Source organism: Macaca fascicularis, chromosome 9 (genome assembly GCF_037993035.2).
Source record: "Macaca fascicularis isolate 582-1 chromosome 9, T2T-MFA8v1.1".
Lineage (NCBI taxonomy): Eukaryota > Metazoa > Chordata > Mammalia > Primates > Cercopithecidae > Macaca > Macaca fascicularis.
In genome coordinates, this window is record NC_088383.1 from 35,202,962 (window position 1) to 35,230,108 (window position 27,147).

The 27,147-nt window shown below is 38.4% G+C and overlaps 1 protein-coding gene across 50 annotated transcripts in view; it reads right to left on the reverse strand.

Annotated features, from left to right (window-relative positions):
- PARD3 (par-3 family cell polarity regulator) overlaps nucleotides 1-27,147 on the reverse strand; it is a 717,421-nt gene that overhangs the window by 341,925 nt on the left and 348,349 nt on the right. For all 50 annotated transcript variants that reach the window (XM_045361920.2, XM_045361921.2, XM_074001408.1 and 47 more), the window contains one exon: nucleotides 18,301-18,479. In XM_045361920.2, the coding sequence (XP_045217855.2) occupies nucleotides 18,301-18,479 (179 nt within the window). The remainder of the gene's footprint in view (nucleotides 1-18,300; nucleotides 18,480-27,147) is intronic.

The following is a 27,147-nucleotide window of genomic DNA, read 5'->3' on the forward strand; positions in this document are numbered from 1 at the left end:
TAGAAATTCAGGTAAGTCATAAAGGGTAAACTTACTAACGACAGAACTTTATTTATTAGTGACAGAACCTTATGTGTCTACAAAGAGAAGGAGGATTTAAAGTACACTGAAATGCAAGTATAATTTTTATGTCAAAAATAAAAATCAAGGCTATCATTGACTAGGGACCAGGCTTTCATACTCATTTCCCACCATTTGAGGTGATTATTACACCAACTGCTTACTTAGAAAATGAATAATTAAACCAAAAGTATTTTTTAAAATCTACCCTCTCTTTTCAGTAGGAACTGTATTTCAGAGACATCAACAGTACCAGTTGATGAGGGGAAACTTGTCTTTTCAGAAGAATGCCAAATAATAGAAATAGAACTAATAACAGAATTAGAAACATGACCATTTTCAATTCCTAACGAAATAATTAATTCAGGCAAAGATAACCATACTAAAACCATTTTAAGAGTTGATAGATAACTGGATATTTGCATAGTGACAAAATACCACTTGAAAAGAAAACGAGTCTACTTTTGAAATGAAGAGATCAGGCTCCACACAATTGTCACCTTTTGGTGTCTGGAATCCAGTATGCTACTGGTACCCACCCCTCTGCTCCTTCCTGAATCTATGGCACTTTTCCTCTTCCCGTAAATGGTCTTGTTAGCTCTATGAACTGCTGAGTATTACCTCTCTGGACAAGCTCAAAAACTGCACAATTTCACCACATCCCACCCTGACAACTTTCAGGCATAAGTCACGAAAACGAAACTGTTTCCTGAATTCATGATCTCAGTTTCCAACAAGAGGTCCCAAAGACACCTCGAAACTGAGCTCCCTATTTTGCTCAGGCACCATTCCCTAAAATATTTAGAATTAGTTTTACTCTCTTTCCTCCATCTTTGATCTCCACAGCTTCTAGGTCTTATTGATCCAACATTTTTGCTGATTTTGGTCCTCGGCCATAAACCTAGTTCAGGATCAGCTTGTCTCTGACCTGACATTTTAACAGTGGCCTTCTAACTGGACACAGGCTCTAGTCGCAGCCTCTCTAAAAATGTTCTGCACCACTTTCTGGCAGAGGAGTTTCCTAAAACGTATGTTGGGTCACATCAAACCTCCAGCAAACACTGTAGGTAGACCAGAGGGAATTTCAGACAATGGTGCTTGCTGTGCCACACAAATTTCTTCACCTTCATTCTTGCTCTCTTTGAGACCTGGACTTCCAATATCATTTCTCCTATAGAAATACTGAACATTCTCCAAAGCCCAGTTCAAATGCTACTTTCTAACAAGTAGTCCCTGATTCTCAATAGAACTAATCATGCCATGCTTTCTGTTACCACTCTGTTCTAATTTTACTTTAATTATGGTTCTAACTTATAATTTAGTTAACTTTAAAAACTGCTATTTCTACTCTTACAGGGAAGCCTGGGGAAATCATCATTCACCTTTAAACCCAAGCACTTAGCACAGTGGCTTACACCAACCTGGGTGACTTTTTCATGAATATTTTTTATGTTGCCTATTTCACATGGTTTCAGAATCCTGGAATTTTAAAAGAATATTTTGATAAGTTGTTTTAAAAATTGTTTAGGGAATACTTCGAAGAGGTATTAAGATAAACTTTAGTAAAATGTATTTTCGGTGAAATGTAATGATTGTATTTTTAGATTTATACTAAAAGATGTATACCACTGTTATATGCCTATTTCAATTTCATGTCACACCTACAGCATATGATGTCTCTGGCAAATGTGATTATTTCCAATCGCATAGAAAAAATAGTACACTGTTTCTCCATGTAAGTCAATTATGACATGCAGTACCTGCAGCACAGCAACACACAATAATCAGATTAAGAGACAGAACGGCTGAAGATAGCAAGGTCTGCAATTTTCCACTACATTTGAAGAATTCCACAATTTTATAATTGTGGAATCAACTTTGAGTTCATGGATAATAAAACTAAAACTGGCGTTCACTCTCATAACAAAGCAATTTTCCTAATTCATGTAAAATCAATAATGAATCCATATATTGACTTATGTATCATGTATGAAAACTGCAGTTATTTACAGCAATCTTGAATTATCAATCAATTGAAGAATTTTTAAAATACACTATTAATTCCTATCAACATACTTGTTATATTTCTGACAGCATCATGCAGGGCCTACTAGCGTTTCAGTCATGTTTCTTCCTCCCAATCCTGAAATCTGGCCACAAATCTAGTTCACCATCTACTGCATACAATGTGTATCAAGTGCATACAAGGACTGTAGGCCTGTAAAGCTGTGTGTCTCTATTTATGATAAACATCGCAGCATACAATGTATTAAATATTTTCTACAACACAATTTATACTAGATACTCACCACTGTCCATTGAAATATACATCATGCACTCTATTTTCAATTTGAAAATATTTGCTTTAGTGTAAATAATTGTTAAAATATGGCAGTCGTAACTGGTCTATTCAAGACTATATACACTCACTTATGAATCAAATTATAACTATAAACCAAAAATTTTAAATCAAATATACACAATTCTAATGATTATAAAACTTACTAATGTCACAAATTTGTTAGAATTATTACTTTATCTAAAAGATTATACAAGAAAAATGCCATAAGAAATTATTCTCCCTTTTTTAAATTATAACTTTAATCCTCCACTTATGAGGCTGCCCCAAATAGCCGCTCAGCTTTGTGCTAGGTGGGAAATTTTCCTTCTTGCCAGAAAAAAACAGATGTTCCTGCTGTGATCAGGGATTTTCCTTATCATCTAAATGTACCGCCACAGCATCAGGTGTCAAAAAGCCACTCCAGCTGGGAAATGCATATTAATTTGCTGCTCCGTGGTAGTGGTATCCTGGCTATGGAGAAAATCTCTTTCAGGGTAGGGAAAGTAAGTGTCTTCTCCCACCTCAGCCCTCACCAAGCTTATTACAATTCAGTAAAATCATGTAGAACCCACCCAATGCCTTGAGATAGAAGCTCATTCCCGGCATACTAAGCTGCAACTCCAAGGCTTTATCTCCCAGAAACAGCTATTTAGCTGATGGTCAGATTTCTTGGCAAGACTATATCCCTATGTTGCAGAAGTCAGAACTGGGGTTTCATGAACATTACAGAAGTAATAAACATTTCTATGTTGGCATAGGAAACCCAACTATGTTTCCACTTCACTTCAGTGCAAAAATTTCAATTTTTTAAAGAATTATGAGAAATCATACCATATTTTGAAATACAAAATACTCAATGCATATACATTTCATTCAGAACCTCCATGTATCATATGGTTTCAAATATGCCCATGAGATGTTAAGATTTTACATTTCACATTTTTCAACACTGTAATTACGGTAAAAGAAAATTCAATGTTCTACTTAATTATTTCTCCAGGAAACGATACACAAAAAACGAAGGGAACTATTTTCAGGATATTTAATCTAAAATTAGGAGACTGAAGTAAAATTAATAATAATGGCTTATAATTTTTTTTGAGACGGAGTCTCGCTCTGTTGCAGAGGCTGGAGTGCAGTGGCGCAATCTCGGCTCACCGCAAACTCCGCCTCCTGGGTTTATGCCATTCTCCTGCCTCAACCTCCTGAGTAGCTGGGACTACAGGCGCCCGCCACCACGTCCAGCTAATTTTTTGTATTTTTAGTAGAGACGGGGTTTCACCATGTTAGCCAGGATGGTCTTGATTTCCTGACCTCGTGATCCACCCGCCTGGGCTCCCAAAGTGCTGGGATTACAGGTGTGAGGCACCGCGCTCGGCCAGAATAATTTTAATTACAAGAAGCTTGCTAAAATTATCAGCAATCATATTACTGATTTAATGTAGCAGACTCCTTACTGCCTTTGTGGCAGGAGTTTATCTTTTGTACCTCCTTATGGATACACCAGAGTATGACCTTGGAAGCAATGCCATAGCTAAAGTGAGAAGATAACAACCAGAAGGTGATCTATAAATATGATCTGTACTTTCTGACCTTCATTCATTCATCTTCTAAAAACTAAATAGAAACAGAAAAAAAAGAGAGACAGATAAGGGTGAAATAAAATGACTCACACACACAAAAAGTAGGTTTAATCACCAACTTGTAAATGAAGGCAGAAAATTTGGCAGTTGCTACTAGTTTAAATAAACTAAATGCCTATTAAGACTCTTCTTTAAATAAGGAAATCTAGGCTTTTATTCCAAACACAGTATTCGTTATCATTTACCCTAGGTGCACGTCTATTCCTAAGTATAATGAACTAACTAAAAAGCAATATTTGAAATCCAAGCAAAGCAACTTCCTACATGTAATGCCTAATGTTGTAGAACTGATGCCAAGCAATCTGTTCCTATATTATCTGTAATTCCTAAGCCAGTATCCAGCACATAAATCAGCACTGGTACATGTGTACATCTTACTTTTCCTTTTTGCTAACATGTTTCCCCCACATTCTTAATAACTATTAATGAGAGGTGTGGAAAAGACAAAGGAAAGAGTATGTGTTTATAAAGCTGTTATAACAGAACTATGGCAAGACAAAGAGGAAACTCAAACATCCATACATTTGTTGTCAAAACAACCACATTGGGATCATTAGTGATAATAAATAGTTTGCTAAACTATGGTGGAGCCTGCAACCAGAAACACTGGTCAGAATCCAGAGATTTTGAATGCCAAAAGACATACTGTAGCACCAATTTAGCTCAAATTTCTTAAGTAATATTTCATTTTTAAATGTCAACTTTCTTTTTATTCTTTTTTTTTTTTTTTTTTTTTTTTTTTTTAAGACGAAGTTTTACTCTTGTGGCCCAGACTGGAGTGCAGTGGCTCAATCTCGGCGCACCACAATCTCTGTCTCCAGGGTTCAAGCAATTCTCCTGCCTCAGCCTCCCAAGCATATGGGAATACAGGCGCCCGCCATCACGCCTGGCTAATTTTTTGTATTTTTAGTAGAGACAGGCTTTTTCGCCCTGTTCAGCAGACTGGTCTCGAACTTCTGACCTCAGGTGATCCGCTTGCCTCGGCCTCCCAAAGTGCTGGGATTACAGGCGTGAGCCACCGTGCCCAGCCAATTTTCAACTGAGTTAAAGTTTTGAACAGGAATAAGTAAAACAATTTGAAAATAATCTATCCAAGCAAATTAACTATCCAACAAATTAATAATATACAAAATAAAATATCCTAACACACACATCAAATTTTTACTGATTTTTCCTTTGAAATGTTAAAGGTATTATCCATAGTTCTTAAAACTCATTCTGACCTGAAAAATGAACTATATCATTCTCCACATTTGATAATGCCTTTTCCAGTCATTCTGATACATACTCAGTATCTTCTAGATAATAAAATTCATTTAATTTGGTGAGAAACTCAAGAATGCTGAATATGCCAAAAAGTTTTCGTGGTGGAATTCTAATATAGAAAAATTTCTATATTAGAAAGAATCTGAAAATTACAATTAAGTTTCCAAATACAATTCCTGTCACGGAAGCAAACCCTTCAAGTTGATACACTGGCAAAATCAGACTGGCCAGTATCTTGTTAATGGTCTTTATAAATCAAACAAGAAAAATAATCGCAGGAGTATGGATCTGTATCAGACTATGAACATAAAGGGATCCAATATGAAAAAGGATTGCTCAAAAATCTCTCCTGGAGACGCAGGTCTGATCAAACTAAAAGGGGCACAGATTTCTCTGAAGCCACCGGATCTGTCCAGAGAGCCAAGCAGGGAATCCAAGGAGAAGAGAAAGATTAGCAAAACTCAAGCACATCCAGGGTGCTTGTTTGAACCAATTTCCTCAGCTGTTCCTAATCCACTTTGACAGAGAAGGAAGCCATGAAAAATTCTGGATACAGCATTTTAAAGCTGGAAGGAACAAGCTAGAGACAACAGCCAGGTTAACCTCTTACTGATTCAGAGAAGAAACAGGGATTTGCAGAAATGGTAACACATAAATTGTGGAGATGAGGATGGCAACCTATTCTCATGGTTACACCTACCCACCTCAATGCCCAAATTCTATTCACTCAATTTCCTTTTTCTTTTTTTGAGACAGGGTCTCACTCTGTCATCCAGGCTGGAGAGCAATGGCACAATCTTGGCTAACTGCAACCTCCACCGCCCGGGCTCAAGTGATCCTCCCACCTCAGACTCCCAAGTACCTAAGACCTCAGATGTAAGCCAACACACTCAGCTAATTTTTTAACTTTTTGGAGAGACAAGGTCTCACTATATTGCCGAGGTCGGTCTTAAACTCCTGGGTTCAAATGATCCTCCTGCCTAAGCCTCCCAAAATATGGAATTACAGGTGTGCACCACCAGCCTAGCCTCCACTCAATCATGAGTAATAAAATTTCCAACTTCTCATTCTTACTCTAACATGGAACCATAGTTTAGGCGTGTAATGACAATAATTTCTGGTATGTAGTCACTGCTACACAAGGATCCCAACACATGGGAAGGCATTTCTTGAATTCAAAACGATGATATAATCTTTGATCACAAATTATATTTTCATAGAGATGGTTGGTTCACTAAGAAATACTATACACTGTTAAGAATGATTATACATAAAATGTTGGCTTTAAAATTGTCTCATTTCATTCTTAAAATAATATTTTAATTTTGTTTTAAGTTTTCTTTATTATTTTGTGGGAGACAGGGCCTCGCTCTGTCACCCAGGCTGGAGTGCAGAGGCACAATCATAGCTCACTGAAGCCTCAACCTGCCCAGCTCAAGTGATCCACCCACCTCAGCCTTCTGAGTAGCTGAGACTACAGGCACACATCACCACACATGGCTAATTTTTTTTATTTTTTGTAGAGACTGAATCTTACTATGTTGCTCATAATCTGGTTTCAAGCTCCTGGCCTCAAGAAATCCTCCCATCTTGGCCTCCCAAAGTGCTGAGATTATAGGTGTGAGGCACTGTGCCCAGCCTAAAATTGTTTTACAATACAAAGATCTGATTAATTCCAGGAGCTTGAGACTGTAGTGAGCAACAGTTGGATGACTGCAATCCAGTCTGGGCAACAGAGAGAGATCCTGTCTCAAAAAAAAAAAAAAGAAAATCTCTTTCCAGGTATTACTTAGATTATCTTCTTTATCCTAAGAAAACATGCAGAAAGAGGTGAGGAGATAGATGGGGGGAGTTTAACATTTATAAAAAATTACAAAAATGTTTTCCACTTTTGGACTCTGAGGAACTGAAGGATGGAGCCTAAAGGAAAGTTGCACTAACCACAGCCTCCACTTGCTTTCCTGCACAGTATTTCATAAGGGCCAGCATGGTCCTGGAATTCCCCTAGAACCACCAGCATTCCACTATCAGCAGTGGGCAGGAATGGAGAATATGGGACCACCATTTTTGACCTATACTCCTTAAAACAAGAAGGGTAAGTGTGTGAAAGAATAAATAAATAAATATTTCAGGTCCAATTAAATTTTGAAGTTCTTGACTCACTTTCTTACACTACACTAAACATGAGGAGCAACATTTGACTAAAGCTGCTCTGAAAAACAAATTTATATCTGAAACAATTTAAAAACATTTTAGAAAGTGCTTAACTTTGAAGGCAAGAAATACCCAACATTTCATTTTCTTTCAAAAATGCTCAACTCTAAATATGTACGCTCCAAAACTAAAATTATAAGTAACAATAGCATTTTGCATCAAGAGTACTATGCACAATACAAAAAAAAGGGAACAGATGCTAGAGAGAGGGAGAGAGATAGTAAAATACTTATAGCGGTTGCCTAATTCCAAAATACCTACAGTCTTATACATTATTTAGATGTGCATCATAAATATTTTATATTTATCTAAATATTTTTCATCTGAATTTAAAAACGAATATATATATACACATATATATTTAAATAAATTACTACAATTTGGAAATGAAGAGATTTACATCACATATAACTAGCCTGACAATGTAAGATAATTACCACTTCCTTCCACTTTTCAGCCCACAATCCAAACTCCAATGGACTGGATGGATGAGCAGAAGAATTGGGTAATTTCTGTGAAAGTCCATAGGTACAGTCTACCTTAGCTTTCTTTCCCTTTAATTGTGAAAGTGCCTCCTCAGGTACACTATCTCCACAGATACTTTTTTTCTTAATGTAGAAAGTGTTTACTTTCATTTATCATAATCTTATCCTACATATTGTTTCTCATACAGTAATGACTTTTGTGAAGAATTACATTGCCACATGGGAAGCACTGAGAGTAAAGAAATGGATGGCACAAACTTCTAAAGACCTGAGTTCCTCTCTACAACCTCATTAGCAGAAAAAGCATGTTCTATAAACAGGATATTAATATTCAAGGAAACTATTTCTGTCCTCCATTTATGGCTAAAAACTACAATTTTAGAAAATGTGATTCAGGGAATTTGAGTAATGTCTATTGAAACCTTACTCTCCCCTCCCCCCACAAAAAAACATCAAGTGCAAATAAAACAGCTATTGCAACAAGATGCCCCAATAAAAAGTAAAAACAAAAGTGCAAGTATCCAGCCACAAGAACTCAGCACATTTATATCATAACTTTATCATTTAACAGCTGGTTGAATTATTAGGTGAGTTATTTAAACTCTCTAGGGCTCTACTTGCTCACCAATAAAATGGGTACAGCAACAGTGCCTATACTTCTGGCATAGGTATAATTAAATTATATATAACATGTAACATACCAAGCATGGCATAATGCCTAGGAATAGCAAGTATTCAAAAACAACTTGGTTATCATTACTGAAAATATTAAAACCACAAAAACAGTTATGGCTTAGAGGTAAAATAAATGGCAACCATTTCTACTACCAAATTTCGAGAAATGTTGACTGGAACACATTTCTCCAAAGGCAGCCCAGATGATAACAGTAGCAGGAATATATGCAAAATTAAAAGAAAGGATGCTCAAAGCCAGAGCCCTCAGAATGCAAACAGGTGCTCCAGTCGCAGCAATCCATCTGATACTCTACTTGTTAATAACAGGACTTGAAGGGACTAGATCTAACTTCACAACTGAAAATAGGTAGGTTTATAAGCTAAATTATAAAAAATTAAAAATAGAAACTAGCTTAAAAACATGAAGCCAGGCACAGTGGCTGATGCCTGTAATCCCAGCACTTTGGGAGACCAAGGAGGATAGATCGCCTGAGGTCAGGAGGTCAAGATCAGCCTGGCCAACACGGTGAAACCCTGTCTCTACTAAAAATACAAAAACTTAGCCAGGCGTGGTAGTAAGCGCCTGTAATCCCAGCTACTGGGGAGGCTGAGGCAAGAGTATCGCTTGAACCCGGAGGCAGACATTGCAGTGAGCTGAGATCACGCCATTGCATTCCAGCCAGGGCAACAGAGTGAGACTCCATCTCAAGAAAAAAAATAAATAAAAAGATGAAATGAGATCAAATGAGATTAAAATATTTTTCAATGTATATAGACTACACAAAATTTTGTTCCATACAATTTAACCAATGATACTTCCTGGTCCTCTCCCCTAAGTCAAGACAATCGGGTATAACATATTCATTTCTCTCTGTGATATATGCAACTTTGAGGGCACACAAGAAGGCTTCTGACTTTATTTGGGATTTATACTCCCATAGTAGTTTGTGAACTCTAAAAATATTGCATCCTGTAGTAGTTTGTGAACTCTAAAAATATCACATCCAGGCTCCAAAATTTTATCAGTAACACCTTAGGATTTTATCACTTTGAACACAAAATATTTAAAGCATATGAAGGCAGACTGTATTCCTAATGTAGCATAGAAATAGATGAGATGAGGTTATCAATAACTCAGTGAGCCCTGCCTATTGTAGAAATAATTATAACCATAACTGAAAGTCCAAAAATGTGCTGTATTCAAATTAAGATATTTTAATATGCAAAATAGAAGGGTAAAATTTATAGATATAGACACTGCTAATAGGAAATACAAACGTTGCAGCAGAATAGTGTAAAGTCTACTCTCAGCTGGATCTCCCTTGAAACTAATGCCGCAGAAAATTAAAGAGAGCTACAGGTCTGTCACGGAGGACTTGTGATGCTAAAGAACTATCTCATCTCATCCTTTAAGCTTTTGGATGGTTACCATAATGCTGGAAGCTATGCTTGGCTCACAAATAACCAAACGATAAACAACTTTTCTCAGCAGCCAACTGGTCAAGTGTATTTTGTGTTTTAAAATAATCTTCTTCAAATCCAACAGAGCATAAAGGCAAAAAAATAAATAAACTTTTAAAAACGTAGTTTAGAAATAAAATAGTGCTTTCAAATTTACTAATATGACAGTTGGCCTTGTAAATTAGAAAGAATAAATGAGAAGCAGAAATCAAGAAGTCAAACTGGGGCAGGCACAGTGGCTCAGGCCTGTAATCCAAACACATTGGGAGGCCAAGATGGGAGGATCACTTGAGCCCAGGAGTTCAAGACCAGCCTGGGCAACATAGTGAGACCCCATCTCTTAAAAAAAAAAATAGCTGGGTGGGGTGGTCCATGCTTGTAGTCCAAGCTACTCCATGGGCTGAGATGGGAGGATCACTTGAACCCACAAGGCTGAAACTGCAGTAAGCCATGCACTGAACTCCAGACTGGGCAATAGAGCACAGCCAGACAGTAGCAAAAGAAAAGAAAAGAAGAGGAGAGGAGGAGGAGAGGAGGAGGAGAGGAGAAAAAGGAAAAAGGAAGAGGAAGAGGAAGGGAAAGGGGGGGAGGGGAAGCAGGAGGGGAGAGGGGAGGGAAGGGGAGGGAAGGGGAGGGGAGGATAAAGGGAAGGGAAAGTGGAAGGAAAAGGGGAAAGGGAGGGAAGGGGAAGGGGAGGAAAGGGAAGGGGGACGGGAAGGAGGAGGGGAAGGGGGAGGGGAAGGGGGAGGGGAAGGGGGAGGGGAAGGGGGAGGGGAAGGGGAAGGGAAAGGGAAAGGGAAAGGGAAAGGGAAAGGGAAAGGAATGGGAGGGGAAGGGAAGGGGAAGGGAAAGGTGAAGGGGAGGGAGGAAAAGGGAATGGGAAGGGGAAGGGAAAGTAAAGGGGAAGGGGAGGGGAAGGGGAAAAAAGGAGAAGGGGAAGGGAAGGGGAAAAAAGGGGAAGGGGAAGGGAAGGGGGAAAAAGGGGAAGGGGAAGGGAAGGGGGAAAAAGGGGAAGGGGAAGGGAAGAAAAGGGGAAAGGATGGGTAAGAGGAAGCAGAAGAGGAAGGGGAAGGGAACGGAACGAGAACGGAGAGGGGAAAGGGAAAGGAATAGGAATGGGAAAGGAATGGGAAAGGGAAGGGGAAGGGAAGGAGAAGGGGAAAAGGAAGGGAAGGAAAAGAAGAAACAAAGGGGTTTTGAAAGGAATGAAGGAACACACAGAAAGAAACAGTAGACAGAAACATTGTTTTTATTAAGGGTTCAATCTAGAAAAATATTTCCAGTTCTATTTTTGCATTGATAGTCAACATTCAATATTCAATGAGTTGTAGGACTTTTAAAAGACTCTAATTTAATTTTCATTTAAAAATGATACATTTGGCCGGGCGCGGTGGCTCAAGCCTGTAATCCCAGCACTTTGGGAGGCCGAGACGGGCGGATCACGAGGTCAGGAGATCGAGACCATCCTCGCGAACACGGTGAAACCCCGTCTCTACTAAAAAATACAAAAAACTAGCCAGGCGAGGTGGCGGGCGCCTGTGGTCCCAGCTACTCGGGAGGCTGAGGCAGGAGAATGGCGTAAGCCCGGGAGGCGGAGCTTGCAGTGAGCCCAGATCGCGCCACTGCACTCCAGCCCGGGCGACAGAGCAAGACTCCGTCTCAAAAAAAAAAAAAAAAAAAGATACATTTGTGCAATCTAAGTATGAGAGGAAGTGAAATGTCACAAACCCAAATACAGCAAATGTACTAGATTCTATTCTGCTATTATAGAAAAATTAGCTTAAAGAGAAGATATCTCAAAAGAAAAAAAAAATACAGTCATGCACCCCATAATAACGTTCTTATAAACAATGGACCACATATACAATGGTGATCACATAAGATTAAAATCCTGTATTTCTACTGTACTTCTTCTATGTTTAGATATATTGGATATACAAATATCTAAATACGAATGCATTGTGTCCCCGCTGCCTATTCAGTATAGTTGCATGCTGTATAGGTTTGCAGCCTAGAAGAACAGGATATACCATGTAACCTAGGTGTATTGTAGGCTACACCATCGAGGTTTGTGTAAGTGCACTCTATGATGTTCACACAAGGATGAAATCGCCTAACAATGCAATTCTCAGGATGTATCTCTGTCATTAAGCGAGGCATGACTATACTTCTATTTCCTCTCCCTTAAAATGTAACCACACTTTCTGTTTTCAGCTAGACCCGACGTTCTGGGGCAAAAAAAAAAAAAAAAGACTGAGCCCTGAAAACCACAGAAGAGCTTTAAGGAAACACACAAATTTTCTGGAGTGGGTAAAGGAATCTGTTGGTGTGAGTAATGCCTGTGTTTCATCTCTTGGAAGTCTACAGGTAATTCTGATACGCATTCATGTAGAACCCTTAAGCTATCTAGTGAGAGAGTAAGTTCTGGAACTCAGGAATAGTACCAGCTGCTTGTTTCCTTCACCACCACCCCCAACCTCACTCCTATCCTATCTAGGACTTCTCAGAGCATTTTATACATCCTAACTACTTCATACTTTATTAGTCTGGAATTTATGTGAAACAATTACCAATAGCTTTAAAAATGTTCAACTCCTTACCAAATAAGTCTACTTGAGGAATCTAGTCAAAGAAAATAATCAGAGATGCCAACATAAATTGATATACAAGGACATTCTCTGAAGGGTACTTCTAAAGGTTACTTATAAAAGCAAACAAAATTGACAAAAAAATAAATGTCATATGACAGAAAAAAACCATCAAATAGAGTTAAACATTAACTATAAAAAATCAGCACATAATATAACAGTATGCAAACTAGCCATATTTATGAGGCATAGGAAAATTCTCAATACAGCAGAAATTGGGAAAAATTGCAGGAAATTAAACTATACCTGGATGTTCCCCTTGGTAGTAAGAATAGCCAACATCTGTATAGAGCCATGCTCCACAGAAGTCCTAAAGTTAATACATCAAAATGTCATTACTAGTCATCTTCAAAATTTCAAATTACAATCATCCCTCAGTATCCTTGGGGGACTGGTTCCAGGACCCCTCGCAGATACCAAAATCCACAGATGCTGAAGACCCTTACATGAAATGGTGGAGTACTGCACATAACCTATGCACATGCTCCCATATAGTTTAAATGATGTCTAGATGATTTACATGATCTAATACAAAGAAAATGCTTTGTGTAAATAGGTGTTACACTGTGTTATTTAGGAAATGAGGACAAAGGAAAGTTTCTACGTGTTCAGACACAACGATTCTTTTTTTGTTGTTGTTCCAAATATTTTCAATCTAATCTTGGTTGAATCCATGGATGCAGAACCCATGGACACAGAAGCCTGATGGCATTTCCCTGCTTCTATATACCCTTCATTACTGTATATATGCAAAGAGCAAGCTGTATTACTATCAGGGGAAAAAAGGAGGTTGGGGAACCTTGAAATATACTTCAAAAATGTTTATAAAAGTAATTTCCTAAACTTAGATAAAACATCTCATCTTTCTAATAGAAAGAAAAGCAAGACGACAAAGACATAACTAAGAAAGCATGTCTTACAAGAGGTTGTGTGTATCAGGGGTATTGGAAAGATACCAAACATGCCAAGCAACTAAACCAAATAGAAATAATAAACCCAGCAGGTAAGAAACAGTTCAAGGTCTCCCTTTAAAAAATCAAAAGAAAAGGAAGCTAATGATGCCAATGCAATAGGTTCCCTTTATTACCTTCTTCCCCTTTCCCTAATCAGGTAAGAATCTCTTTTGGACACTTGTCCACAACTGGTTTTATACTAAGTCTACCTATGTTAATTGTTTAGAAGGAAATATAATTTACAAAAACAATGCCACTCATTATTTACAGGGACGGAACAATGGCTTGTAGCAACTGCACAGTGAAATAGTCCATAGTCCTTATCCCCAGCACTGCATGGTGGGCTGATTCTTCTAAGAGCTCATTACATCTTTCTTGATGGGATGAATCACACGCTCTCCACAGACTAGCTGGCCTCTATATTCACAGCAACACTGACTTAATAAGGAAGACCAAAGAGGTGGCAAAGATGATTAAAGTATTCACACCGATTGAAATACTCTCCTGCAGGATAAAATATTAACCATGTTTACTCCCAAATGAAAATACAGCCTCTAGCAAGAAACTTTCCACACCAAGTGTGAGCAAAATGTTCCCTAAAACAGTTGGAAAAGGTAGTCAGCCACAAAACACTGGACACAAAGGTGAGTATGTCAAATAACTTTGAAAAAAGCCACAGCTCCCTTACCCTCTCCATCTCACTTCCGAATAAAAGCGTGAAAATTTTTCAGAAATCCAGCAGCCCATGGGACCCTTGGACTCTTCAGGCTCTCAGGCAATAGAGTATCATCATCATCTGTACACCCTGCCCACTCAGCCTAATAGTGGAATGAGATTATGACCACTATTTCAACAAGGAAGACTCCACCTCTCATTTGTGGTTTTGAACCAAAGGAGAGAGTTTGACCTGATGGTGCTCTAACGTATCAGAATACAACTTTCCTGCTTAGAAACAAGAGATTTTAATTGATTGATAACATTATTCTAAAATAATTTATTCATTTAACTTGGAGGAATATAAACCACTTAACTATGAAGATGAGTTATTTAAAAATGTTAACTGTTTTTAACCACTAGAGATCACTAAATCAGAGGGCTATGAATGCACAACTAATTTATTTCCACAATTTTACACAGAAAACCTGAACCACGACACACTCATAAGAATTTATAACATCTTGAAGCATGACAGCATAGGTAAGCTCTCATGGGCTTCACAGAAATAAAGAAATTGAATGCTTTGTACCTAAGCAGCAAGTATGCTTTCCTTCCATCTGAATACTGAAAAGATGAGAAGGCTTTTTATAACTGAAAATAAAATACCATTTAATCATATTTATATATGAGCTCTCAGACTAAAATACAAATAGCATAAAACGCAGACAGCAAGATTAGTATTTGAAGAGTAAAGCCAAAGAAAATTCAAAAGACTAATTCATTACACATTACTACTCAAGTATATTGTATGCAAATATCACTTCATCTAGAAATATATATGTAGATCAAGGCTTTTCCTAAGGGAAAATATGGGCATCTGGCTACATTAAATAATGCTCCATGTAAGCAAAAAGATGGATGAATATTTAACAATTTTTAAGATAAATATTATAATGTGAAAAAAAGAGAAAGAGCATGAATGTCCAAAATTGACAGAAGACAGAATACAACCTACAATGAAATGTTTTGCACTCATTAAAATAGTTACAATAAAATTCACACCAGGGAAAATTCCTATTGTATGAAAAATAATGTTGAAATAATCAGGATACGAATACGTGAACACAGCATGACTCCAACGTGTGTGTGTGTGTGAATACTGGTTGTTGCTGGGTTCTGCAGTTATGAATAATTTTATTTTGTTCTATTCTACGAGTTTGCCAAATTTTCTACAATGATAGAAGCATGTTATTTAAAACAATGTCAGGCTGGATATGGTGGCTCATGTCTGTAATTCCAGCCTTTGGGAGGCTGAGATGGAAGGATCACCCACGTCCAAAAGTTTGAGACCAACCTGGGCAACATAGCAAGACCCCATCTCTACAAAAAATTAAACAATCAGCCAGGTGTGATGGCTAGTGCCTGTAGACCCAGCTACTCAGGAGGCTGAGGCAGGAGAATGCTTGAACCTGGGAGATAGAAGTTGCAGTGAGCTGAGACTGTGCCACTGCTCTCCAGCCTGGGTGACAAAGCAAGACCCTGTCTCTAAATAAATAAATAAATAAATAAATAAATAAATATTTAAAAATGAAACTGCGTCAACAAGGTGGATGTTGTTAATTGGCAATGAGGGTCTCAGTGCTCTCCTAACGTGTTTCTGTGCTGCAGAGGTTTTAAGGCTAATGCTCTATTTCCCAGGCTCTTCTGCAGATAAGGGTCTAGATACAAACTGGACTCCACCCACTCAGATTCAGTAGCATGAGATTTTAATAGTGGTGTGAAACAGATTTTTCCTGGGCTGTTATGACTGGCAGCACTTCTAGGGTGGGTCTCCAGCTTGACAAATGACAGAAGCAAGGTGAGTACACCTGGAGGCAGGGCGGTGTGTAGTGTGTAGAAGGCAGGCTCCGATGGGAGTAGTTCAGGTCCCTGGACTGCAGCACCTCTTTCACCACGAAAGCAGAGAGGGTAGCTCCGCAGGCAAGCCACATGTTTGTTACTGCATAGCTTTAAAGGTTCTCCAGGACCATCCTAGGATCTGCTCTGCAAACCCTTCCAGTGATTTTGTGAGAAAAAAAATTCTAAGTGATAGATCCCTTTTGTTCAAAAATGTTTTATGATACAAACACGTTCTGTCTGCTGCAACTGAAACGGACTCACACATCCAAGATGTTGAATAACTTGAAAAGAAACTTCAGTATGCTTCAAACAGTTGAAAACCTAGTTAAAAAATTTCTTTTAACTGCCAACTTGACTTGTTTGCACATCTGAATATCCAGGTAAATTAAATTAGGTCTATTCTAAAAGAAAATTAACTGACACGAGACCCACTGATAAACTGGATTCTGGTTCTTTGGATAGTCTACTGCAAGATAAAGTCCTCAAAAATTTCAAGCTAATCTTAATGAAAAGATCTTCCAATGTGGCTCCTCAACACAGCTATAAAAACAAAGTATTTCAGGAGACTAAGCCTAAAAGTTAAGTTCATAATTCAAAAAAATCAGAAACTAAATATACTTTTTTTCCAAGTAGACTCTTCTCAGTTTAAACCTGTGTTTTCCATGCACTTTTTTTTCCACTTGAACTACTACAGAAAGGAGTGTGCTGAAATGCAAAACAAAGTTGAAATATTTAAAACAGGTATTTTTATACCTATGCAAAGAATAAATCAAGCAAATATCAACCTACATCCTTTTTAATCTTATGTGATTAGTATTACTTCAACATTCCTCAATATATACTGTGCTAAATTACTGGCTGCACTGAAAAAAATGTTTACTAATTCATTCAACAGAAGTTTACTGAGCATCTACAGATTCAAAAGTGAAAATGACAGATTCAGCAAAATGCACATTAAATAAGAGATGAGAAGTGTGATGAAAAGGAACAATAAGGGTTCTCACAAAGAGCATCAACATGCTTTTTGTTGTTGTTGAGATGGAGTCTCACTCTGTTGCCCAGCCTAGAGTGCAGTGGCGCAACCTCGGCTCACTGCAACCTCCGCCTCCTGGGTCCAAGCAATTATTGTGCCTCAGTATCCTGAGTAGTTGGGATTACAGGTGCATGCATGCCAGTACACCTGGTTAATTTTTGTATTTTTACTAGAGATGGGGTTTTGCCATGTTAACCAGGGTGGCCTTGAACTCCTGGCCAGGAGTTCCACCCACCCTGGCCTCCCAAAGCGCTGAGATTATAGGTGGGAGCCACCATGTCCGGCCAACAAATTTTTTAAAACAGACAAAACAGGTTAAAATAAAGTTTTTTCATTCAGATTAAATAAATTAGGTCAAGGACTAAAATAAATTAGGTCAAGGAATAAAATATTATGAAGACTAGACAATAAACTTCCATTTACAAGGAGACTTAGGATAAAATGATCAACTGGGTAGTCAAACTAAATTACCATGAAGTCCACTTTCATCCTTAAAAGTTCATAATGTTCTAAGTTCCTTAATGTACCTCATGAACCAATATAAATATTTGCTTATACATGTGTCAAATATCCCTGTAAGAACATAGAAAAAGCAAATAAAGAGGCCACCTGTGAGGAGAAATGGGAGAGGAGACCAGGACAGACAGCAAGAAAGGGACTTTATATGGTACACATATTGTGTCAAATTGTTTTCATTTTTAATGATATGAAATGGAATCTATTCAAAAAATGGATATATTAACAAGTGCATACGATACATGGCACTGATTTTCATCAGAAATTTCAAGTGTGATATAAAATAGGAGACTATCTGAACTTTGATATGAAAGTTGGTACCATGCTCACAAAAGGCCATCGTGAAGATGCCCTGGAAACCAATGGTTTACCCAAGACACAACACTCATCATGGACACCAAGAAGTCACGAGGGGCAAGGGATGGCAACAAACAAGCAGAGGTGGTTACCTTCCTGTCGCAGGTTTTAGGACTCCCAGCAGTGTTCTGCTTTAGGAAGCCAGCTGTTGTTGACCAGCGTGTGGGATTTTTCCTTGAAGGCTCTTCAGAGGAAAAATTATGATCACTGACAGAAGTGGAGATGCCAATTAGAGCTGGGTCACTACTGCGTCGAACATGAAGAGGCATATCTGTAAACACAAAAGCACTACGCTGAAAAATAAGATACTAATGTTGGTAAACTACATGTTAGGAGAACACAGGGAAATCCTAAAGATTAAGGAACAGAATTTCACTTTCGTAAAAGGGGACAATGGGTCAGTATTCTAAATACAAATTCCTTTAGGTCCTTTAAAATACTACATGGTGAAAGAGATGCAGTTAAGTGTCAGCTCTGAGCAAAACTGCCCAAGTTTGTATTTGGACTTCACTCCTTGTTATCTATGTGGCCCTGGCCAGGGTGCCTAACTGTTCTCTGCCTCTAGTTCCTTCTAACTCAAATGAAAATAAAACAGTACATCTTTGATCAGGGTAATGTGAGGACAAAATAATATAAAGGGGTAAAACAGTGCTTGACATATAGTGTGTACTCAGTAGAGAGTAATATAATAACCAATACTGTGATCATTGCCCCAATATTTCCAAATAATCATCACATATATCATTTAAAAAATAATGATTCTAAGCAAGTAAACAAATTTCACCTACTTTTTAATCATATCTACTGGAATAAAAATACGGAATCTACATAGTTGACAAATAACTTATTGTATATTTCAAAGTAGCTAGAAGAGAGGATCTGAAATGTTTCCAACACAAAAAATGATAAATCATTGAGGTGTGAATATCCTAATTACCTTGATTTGACCATTACACCTGGTATGTATGTACCAAAACATCACATATTCTCCATAAATATGTAAAATTATGTATCAATTTTTAAAAATCTATAGAATCTAGACATTTGGCTGCTCTACTGAAAAATTTTGTTGAATAAAATGTTTCTTTTGTTCAATAAAGTATTATCAGAAAATATATTATTTCTACTTAAGAAAGAAAATACTCGGCCGGGCGCGGTGGCTCAAGCCTGTAATCCCAGCTCTTTGGGAGGCCGAGACGGGCGGATCACGAGGTCAGGAGATCGAGACCATCCTGGCTAACACGGTGAAACCCTGTCTCTACTAAAAAAAAATACAAAAAACTAGCTGGGCGAGGTGGCGGGCGCCTGTAGTCCCAGCTACTCGGGAGGCTGAGGCAGGAGAATGGCATAAACCCGGGAGGTGGAGCTTGCAGTGAGCTGAGATCTGGCCACCGCACTCCAGCCTGGGCGACAGAGCGAGACTCTGTCTCAAAACAAAAAAAAAAAAAGAAAATACTCAAAGTAATACATTAATCCGCAGGTAGTTTCTGTCATATACTCACATATATGATTACACGAAAGGTAGTATTTTAGCAAATGTATTTGCATAGAAAAGCTTGCTTGCAATTGCTGTAACAACATCAATACTAAACTCAGGTGAACACTTGATCATTATCAGTAACACTGACAACAGCCTGGCAAACATGATCACCATCACAGCAAAGAAGAAACAGAATTAAAAATGCAAAGCGAAGAAGAAAAGAGTCTGCAACAGCTGGAATCAGAACTAAAAGTTCCACTTAGCAACTCAGTGAAATCAGTCAAAAACATAAGACAAAATTTAAATTATGTTTAGAGTACTCTGTTTTTTTGTTTTTTGTTTTTTTTTTATTATACTTTAAGTTGTAGGGTACATGTGCATAACGTGCAGGTTTGTTACATATGTATACTTGTGCCTTGTTGGTGTGCTGCACCCATCAACTCGTCATTTACATCAGGTATAACTCCCAATGCAATCCCTCCCCCCTCCCCCCTCCCCCCTCCCCATGATAGGCCCCGGTGTGTGATGTTCCCCTTCCTGAGTCCAAGTGATCTCATTGTTCAGTTCCCACCTATGAGTGAGAACATGCGGTGTTTGGTTTTCTGTTCTTGTGATAGTTTGCTAATGGTTTCCAGCTGCATCCATGTCCCTACATAGGACACAAACTCATCCTTTTTTATGGCTGCATAGTATTCCATGGTGTATATGTGCCACATTTTCTTAATCCAATCTGTCACTGATGGACATTTGGGTTGGCTAGCCGTAAGTAGAAAGCTGAAACTGGATCCTTTCCTTACTCCTTATACGAAAATTAATTCAAGATGGATTAGAGACTTAAATGTTAGACCTAATACCATAAAAATCCTAGAGGAAGACCTAGGTAGTACCATTCAGGACATAGGCATGGGCAAAGACTTCATGTCTAAAACACCAAAAGCAACAGCAGCAAAAGCCAAAATTGACAAATGGGATCTAATTAAACTAAAGAGCTTCTGCACAGCAAAAGAAACTACCATCAGAGTGAACAGGCAACCTATAGAATGGGAGAAAATTTTTGCAATCTACTCATCTAGAGTACTCTGTTTTTAAAAACTAGGATGTATTTGTTTTAAAGCCTCCAATAATACAGCTTTATTGATAGGTTGATTGATTGATTGATTGAGACAGAGTCTGGCTCTGTCACCCAGGCTGGAATGCAGTGGCACGATCTCGGCTCACAGCAACCTCTGCCTCCTGGGTTCAAGCAATTCTCCTGCCTCAGCCTCCTGGTAGCTACAGGCTACTACAAGTGTGCACCACCATGACAAGCTAGTTTTCGTGTTTTTAGTAGAGACAGGGTTTCACCATGTTAGCCAGGCTGGTCTTGAACTCCTGACCTCAGGTTACCCACCCTCCTCAGCCCCAAAAAGTACTGGGATTACAGGTGTGAGCCACCACGTGTGGTCTAATGACATAGCTTTAACCATGAAGCGGTAAACTCATCATTTATTCTAGGAGGGATATTTCTGAAACATTGGTGCACTGGTCAATGGTAAAGACATGGAAACCTTGAGGATACCAAACTAAAGACAGGCTATTTATATACAGTGAAGGCTATATTTAAACCACTGTCAATCCAATAGTCTCCAATGAAAGCAAATTAGAACTTATCAGAGCAAACAGAAGCATATGAAACATAATAATATCAAATTTAACACTGACTTCTACATCAGGAGGATTCGATAATAATAATACAGTCTGAGCAACATTACCAGAGCAAAAATTTAGTCAACTCCGAATTTAATACTGTTGGTGGCTATCTTAATTTGCTGAGAGAAACATAAACATGAGGATTTTAATAATTTCTAGATTTTAGTGTGTATAAACACTCACGACAGCCTTTGCTGCTTATTAATATACACCCCCAAAAATAAACACCAATAAGAACTATATAGTCACTCTCAGAACAAGGTCGCAAAAATACACATCTAAAAATCGATGTGCATTAATATTACAATGCCCTTACTATAAGAAAAGTTCTCTACCAAGAGGAAGCAAAATTTCCAGAATCATCACATTAAAACTATAAGCAAAACAGCAACAAAATGGGGAGGGATGGGCAGGAAAAGACCAAATACTTTTAGACAATGTTGTTACTTAGACACAGGTTCTGTTGCTTTCCAATTACTGGGTTAATTATTCAGTTGTTAAGTACCTCTGTACACCTCAACTTCTCTCCCTCTTCCTGTCACCCATCTGTGTGTAAGTCTACGAGAAGCACTATTAACTCAGAAGAGAAGGCCTTTAAAAAATAGCACAGACATAGGACCAAAAGCAGTACCCAATATCTACAGTAAAATAATCAAATAAAAGTATATTCCAACCCCCCAGTAAATTCACGGACGATACACTGAACTTGCTTGGTCACAATAAAACCGCTCACCCTATTGCGTTTGAAATTTTCCTCAGGAGAATACATTGCATACATGATTTCAATTAAATAATTAAGACCATCTTCTTCAGACTAGACACAAACACTGTTAATGTGTTAGTCTGCAACAGACAGACAAAAATAATTAGTATTTATCTCTATATACCTGTAGCTTTCGAAATAAAATGTGGACTAGGGGAAAGAGGGGATTTGAGAAGAGGCAGATAACAGAGGGAGCTCCAGACCCTGTGGGATGTCTCTTATAGTGGGTGATGGAGCTCATGGATAGGGTGGTGTTCACATAAACTGCAATGTGAAGGATGCTACAGGGAATGCTCTGTCATGCAGCCCTTCTTGTGAGTTCTTCCAACATTAAACTTTTTGTTTGCATTTCAGTGATATTGATAAAATAAATTAAATTAAATTAAATATAGTCTGGATCTCCTATTTGCACTACCTCGTCACCGAGTGCTCCCATGCCAGGCACCATGTTTACATTTGTGTCCACTGTCAAATTCAGGAAGGTGTCCTAGATTTGATTACCACACTGATGAGAAAGAACAAAACCCAATAAAAGAAGTCAACAAGGCCAGGTGCAATGGCTCACACCTATAATCCCAGAAGTTTGGGAGGCCAAGGTGGGAGAATTGCTTGAGGTCAGGAGTTCAAGACCAACTTGGGCAACACAATGAGATCCTGTCTCTACAAAAAATAAAATTAAAAAATCAGGCAACTGTATTAGAACTTTGCTATAGTCCTAGGGCAGGAAGCAGGACTTGACTGCAGAGGCAGGGCTTGGACACCAGACCAAACTGCGGACTAACTAAAACAGGGCTGGGACAGAAAAAGTTTTCAATCAAACACACTCACCAGCTGTCATGTCAGTTTACTATTGCCATTGGCAACACCTAGGCGTTACCTACCATTTCCATGGTAATAACCTAATGTCCCAGTTACTACTCCTTTCCTAAAAATTTCTGTATAAACTTCCCTTTAATCTGCATGCAATTAAAAGTGAGTATAAATATGATTGGAAAACTGTCCTGGGCTGCCACTCTCTGCCCATAGAGTACCCCAGCTCTGCAGAAGCAATCACAGAGCTGCGGCACGGTTGCTTCAATAAAGCTGTTTTTTTCTAGCCCCAGCTTGCCCTTGAATTCTTTCCTGGGCAAAGACAAGGACCTTTATGGGCTAAGGCCCACTGTAGGGCTCACATGTCCTGCATCAGTCTCAGCTACTCAGGAGTCTTAGGTGGGAAGACCACTTGAGCCCAGGAGTTCAAGGCTGCAGTGAGCCGTGTTCAAGGCTGCAGTGAGCCGTGATTGTACTACTGCACTCCAACCTGGGCAACAGAGCAAGGCCCTGTCAGTCAGTCAGTCACTCAACAGCATGTTCTCATAAAAGGATGGCCAAACGACATCATAATGATGTTGAAATCAAGGTTTTCTTATGGTTGGAAGCGCTGTAAGACCTGAGTCATCATAGTACATAAAGGCACCATAACCAAGGTCCAAATAAAAAGACCCCATGCCACCCCGGGGCAGGTCTAGGTTCATACAGCATACGATTTAGACTCAGCAAGGCATCTTTATCTCTCACAGTGACGTGAGATCTGATGGATATCTGTTACACATCTGGATGTGTACTGGTTTATGATTTCTTCTTGGTTTTATGATTGCATGAAAATTATAAGGCATTTTTATGGAGTTTTCACACACACATACACACACATGCACATATAGTGTAGTAACATTGTACTAGAACCCACCACTTAAATGGAGGGATCTGAAATTTTTTTATTTAAATAAGGCACTACATTAGACACATGGAAAAACATGTAATGCACGTCACAGATGAGTAAGCTGGGGCTTAGAGAGATGACATGAAAAGTTAGTTTTCCAGCCAAGACTTCAGGCTCCTGAGCCAGTGCTCAATCACCAATCACAAATTATGAAATCAGATCTGTTAAGTTCCATTTCTAGCTACCTGAGGATATAAATGTTAGTTTCAGTTTTTTAAAAGAGAAGAATTTTGGGCTGGGCACGGTGGCTCACGCCTATAATCCCAGCACTTTGGGAGGCCGAGGCGGGCGGATCACGAGGTCAGGAGATGGAGACCATCCTGGCGAACACGGTGAAACCCCGTCTCTACTAAAAATACAAAAAAAAAGAAAAATTAGCCGGGCGTGGTGGCGGGCACCTGTAGTCCCAGCTGCTCGGGAGGCTGAGGCAGGAGAATGGCGTGAGCCCAGGAGGCAGAGGTTGCCGTGAGCCGAGATTGTGCCACTGCACTCCAGCCTCGATGACAGAACGAGACTCCGTCTCAAAAAAGAAAGAGAAGAATTTTGTTGTTTTCCTAGTAGAATTATGCACTGAGAAATCATATCCTGATTTTAATTCACAGCATGATTTCATTTTGGGAAGAGGAAGAAACGTTAGCCATAAACATATATTGTAACAACAGGCACCCAAATTTCAGAAATGTTAAGATAGGAAAAGGAAAAAATCTGTCGTTAAATGGAGGAAGTACTACATATAAAATAGGAAAGCATGCCTGCAAGAAACAGGACTAGACTCAGTGGTTCCCAAACTCTGATTTCAGGGCCCTTTCATACTCTAAAAATTGATGGCCTCAAAGAGTTTTTGTTTATGTGAGGGCAGAGCTAGTGGTATTTACCATTTTAGGACTGAATGAGAACAACTTTAAAATATGTATTAATTTACTTTAATAATAATAAAACCCATCACATGTTAACACAACTCAATTTTATGAAAATTGTATTTTATAAAACAAAGCACATTTAGTGGAAAGAGCAGCAATGTTTTACATTTTGCTTAATAGAAGACATCTGGATTCTCATATCTGCTTCTGCATTCTCAGCTGCCATATGAAAAAGTATATAAAGGAAAAAAACTTCACAAATATGCAGCTGGAAGAGGGAATAATATCTTAATAGCTTTTCCAGAAAATTTTAGATTTTCTTCTCTGATACCACACCATAACTCGACCAGTGGTGGTTTCTCAAAGGTCAGTTGCAATATGAATGTGAAGTTTTCTTTTTTGTTACATTAAAATCTATTTGTCTGTCTCACATTTTGAATGAAACTTCTACCCACGAAAAATTCCATAACATTAGTCATTTGGAAAATATTAGTTACTGAGTTAAGCCAATCTTCCAAATGTTGATATATTTCTTTATTACAGAAAATCACATGTTAATATCTCTGCCAACTTAATCAGAAATATCTTTATGTATTGGGAAGCAGTCATGCTCACAGTGGGACATAAGTTTTCCAAAATCTAATTTTCACTAGAAAGTTTGAATTTTATCTTTAGCAACAAATACTGCCCATTTTTTGCCTTGTAGTGACAGGCTCGCGTCACTCATTCTTAAGAAACTCTCTGCCAGACACTCAAGTCTGAATAACCACAGTTTTTCTGTCCGTATTTCAAAGGAAAATGCTGTTCCATGAAAAAACCTCCCATGTAAATCAAGCTTTCGCATGAAAGTATTTCTCAAGACAACCACTGAGAAGCTGAGCACAGTGGCTCACAAATGTAACACTAGCTACTCAGGGAGGCTGAAGCAGACGGATCACTTGAGCTCAGGAGTTGGAGGCCAACCTGGGCAACACAGTGAGACCATACCTCAACAAAAATAAAATAAAATTTAAATTTAAAAAGGAACCACTGAGCTTCCATATGTTGGAGAAGTGTTTTATGCCTACATCATCACATGAAATGTTAAATTGTATATTAAAGGATCAGATTTTAAGTAATTAATTTTATTTCTTAATCAAAAACAGTGGGTGAATATGGCTTTTTAAAAAAACTGTGAGTGTGTGGGGCAAAGAATACACTTGGTGCAACCGTCTTGATTTGTGTCAAGTGATCTACATTTTTGCCCCTCAGGGCCTGGGCACCACTGATGTAGATGTCAACCCAGTGAACAACACAAAATCGGTTTTCATAACACTCTGAAAACAGTATCGCACCCAAGGCCTTCCTGAAATGATCTTAATGATCCCTTAGGGCCCAGAGACCACACACTAAGAACCACTGGCCTAGACCTGTGATCATGGCACATCAGTCACCTCTCTGGGCCTCCATCCCTAATGTATAAATTCAGAGGCGGCATTACTGGGTTTAGAAGTTTCCTTTAATACCAGAAAGGTAACAGTCCACATATGTTCATACACCCCCAACCAGGGATCATCCACCAAACCTCATCCTTGCAGAATAACAATTTATGAAAAAAATGTATTATAAAAAACATAAAAGCACTGCAAAGCAGTCTCAGCAGCCATTCTCAGGGTAGCTCCCAACAGGTCAAAGTATGACAAGCAACACAGAGTTCTAGAGAATGGTGCAGTAGTAGCCACAAATGGCATGAGGTCCTTTCACGAGTTTCACCTTATTTTCAGGAAAGAAAGACATTCGTATAAACATCTGGTCTTATCAACAAAATGAGTCACGAAACACAACTTCCTCATTCATCTAAAAGTTCACCCTAAAAGGATTCCCAACTCTAACTGTCCTGACTAAATACAATATTGCATAAAGAAGGTAATTTTGCATTGGCCTCAGATGAATAAAACATAATCTTCTCACCTATGATTTGCTACGTTTCTGGGACCATGGCCTATTTCAGCATTATTAATAATCTGATGTAATTGTGTTCATTTCAGTAATTAGAAATAATAGGAGCTTCTCATTTAATGTAATTTGGTCACTATTATAGCCATTCCTTATCTCAAATTTTAGCAAAACTGATACATTTTAAAATATGATAAAACTTTCTAATTCCATAATCTTCTGATTTATTTAATATATAGATTTTCAAAGTATATCCCCTGAAATATTAAAAAGAAAATTCAAAGACAAGGATCTTCAATAATTAAGCTGCTGCATGAAGCACAGAGCGAATGGTGCGATGTCACTGGGTCCAGAATGATGGTGGAGACTGTTTGATGTGTACACTGCTTTGAAGAGGGGATAAAACAGCAATAAACCCTCATCACAAGATCTGAAATTCTCCATGGCACTAAT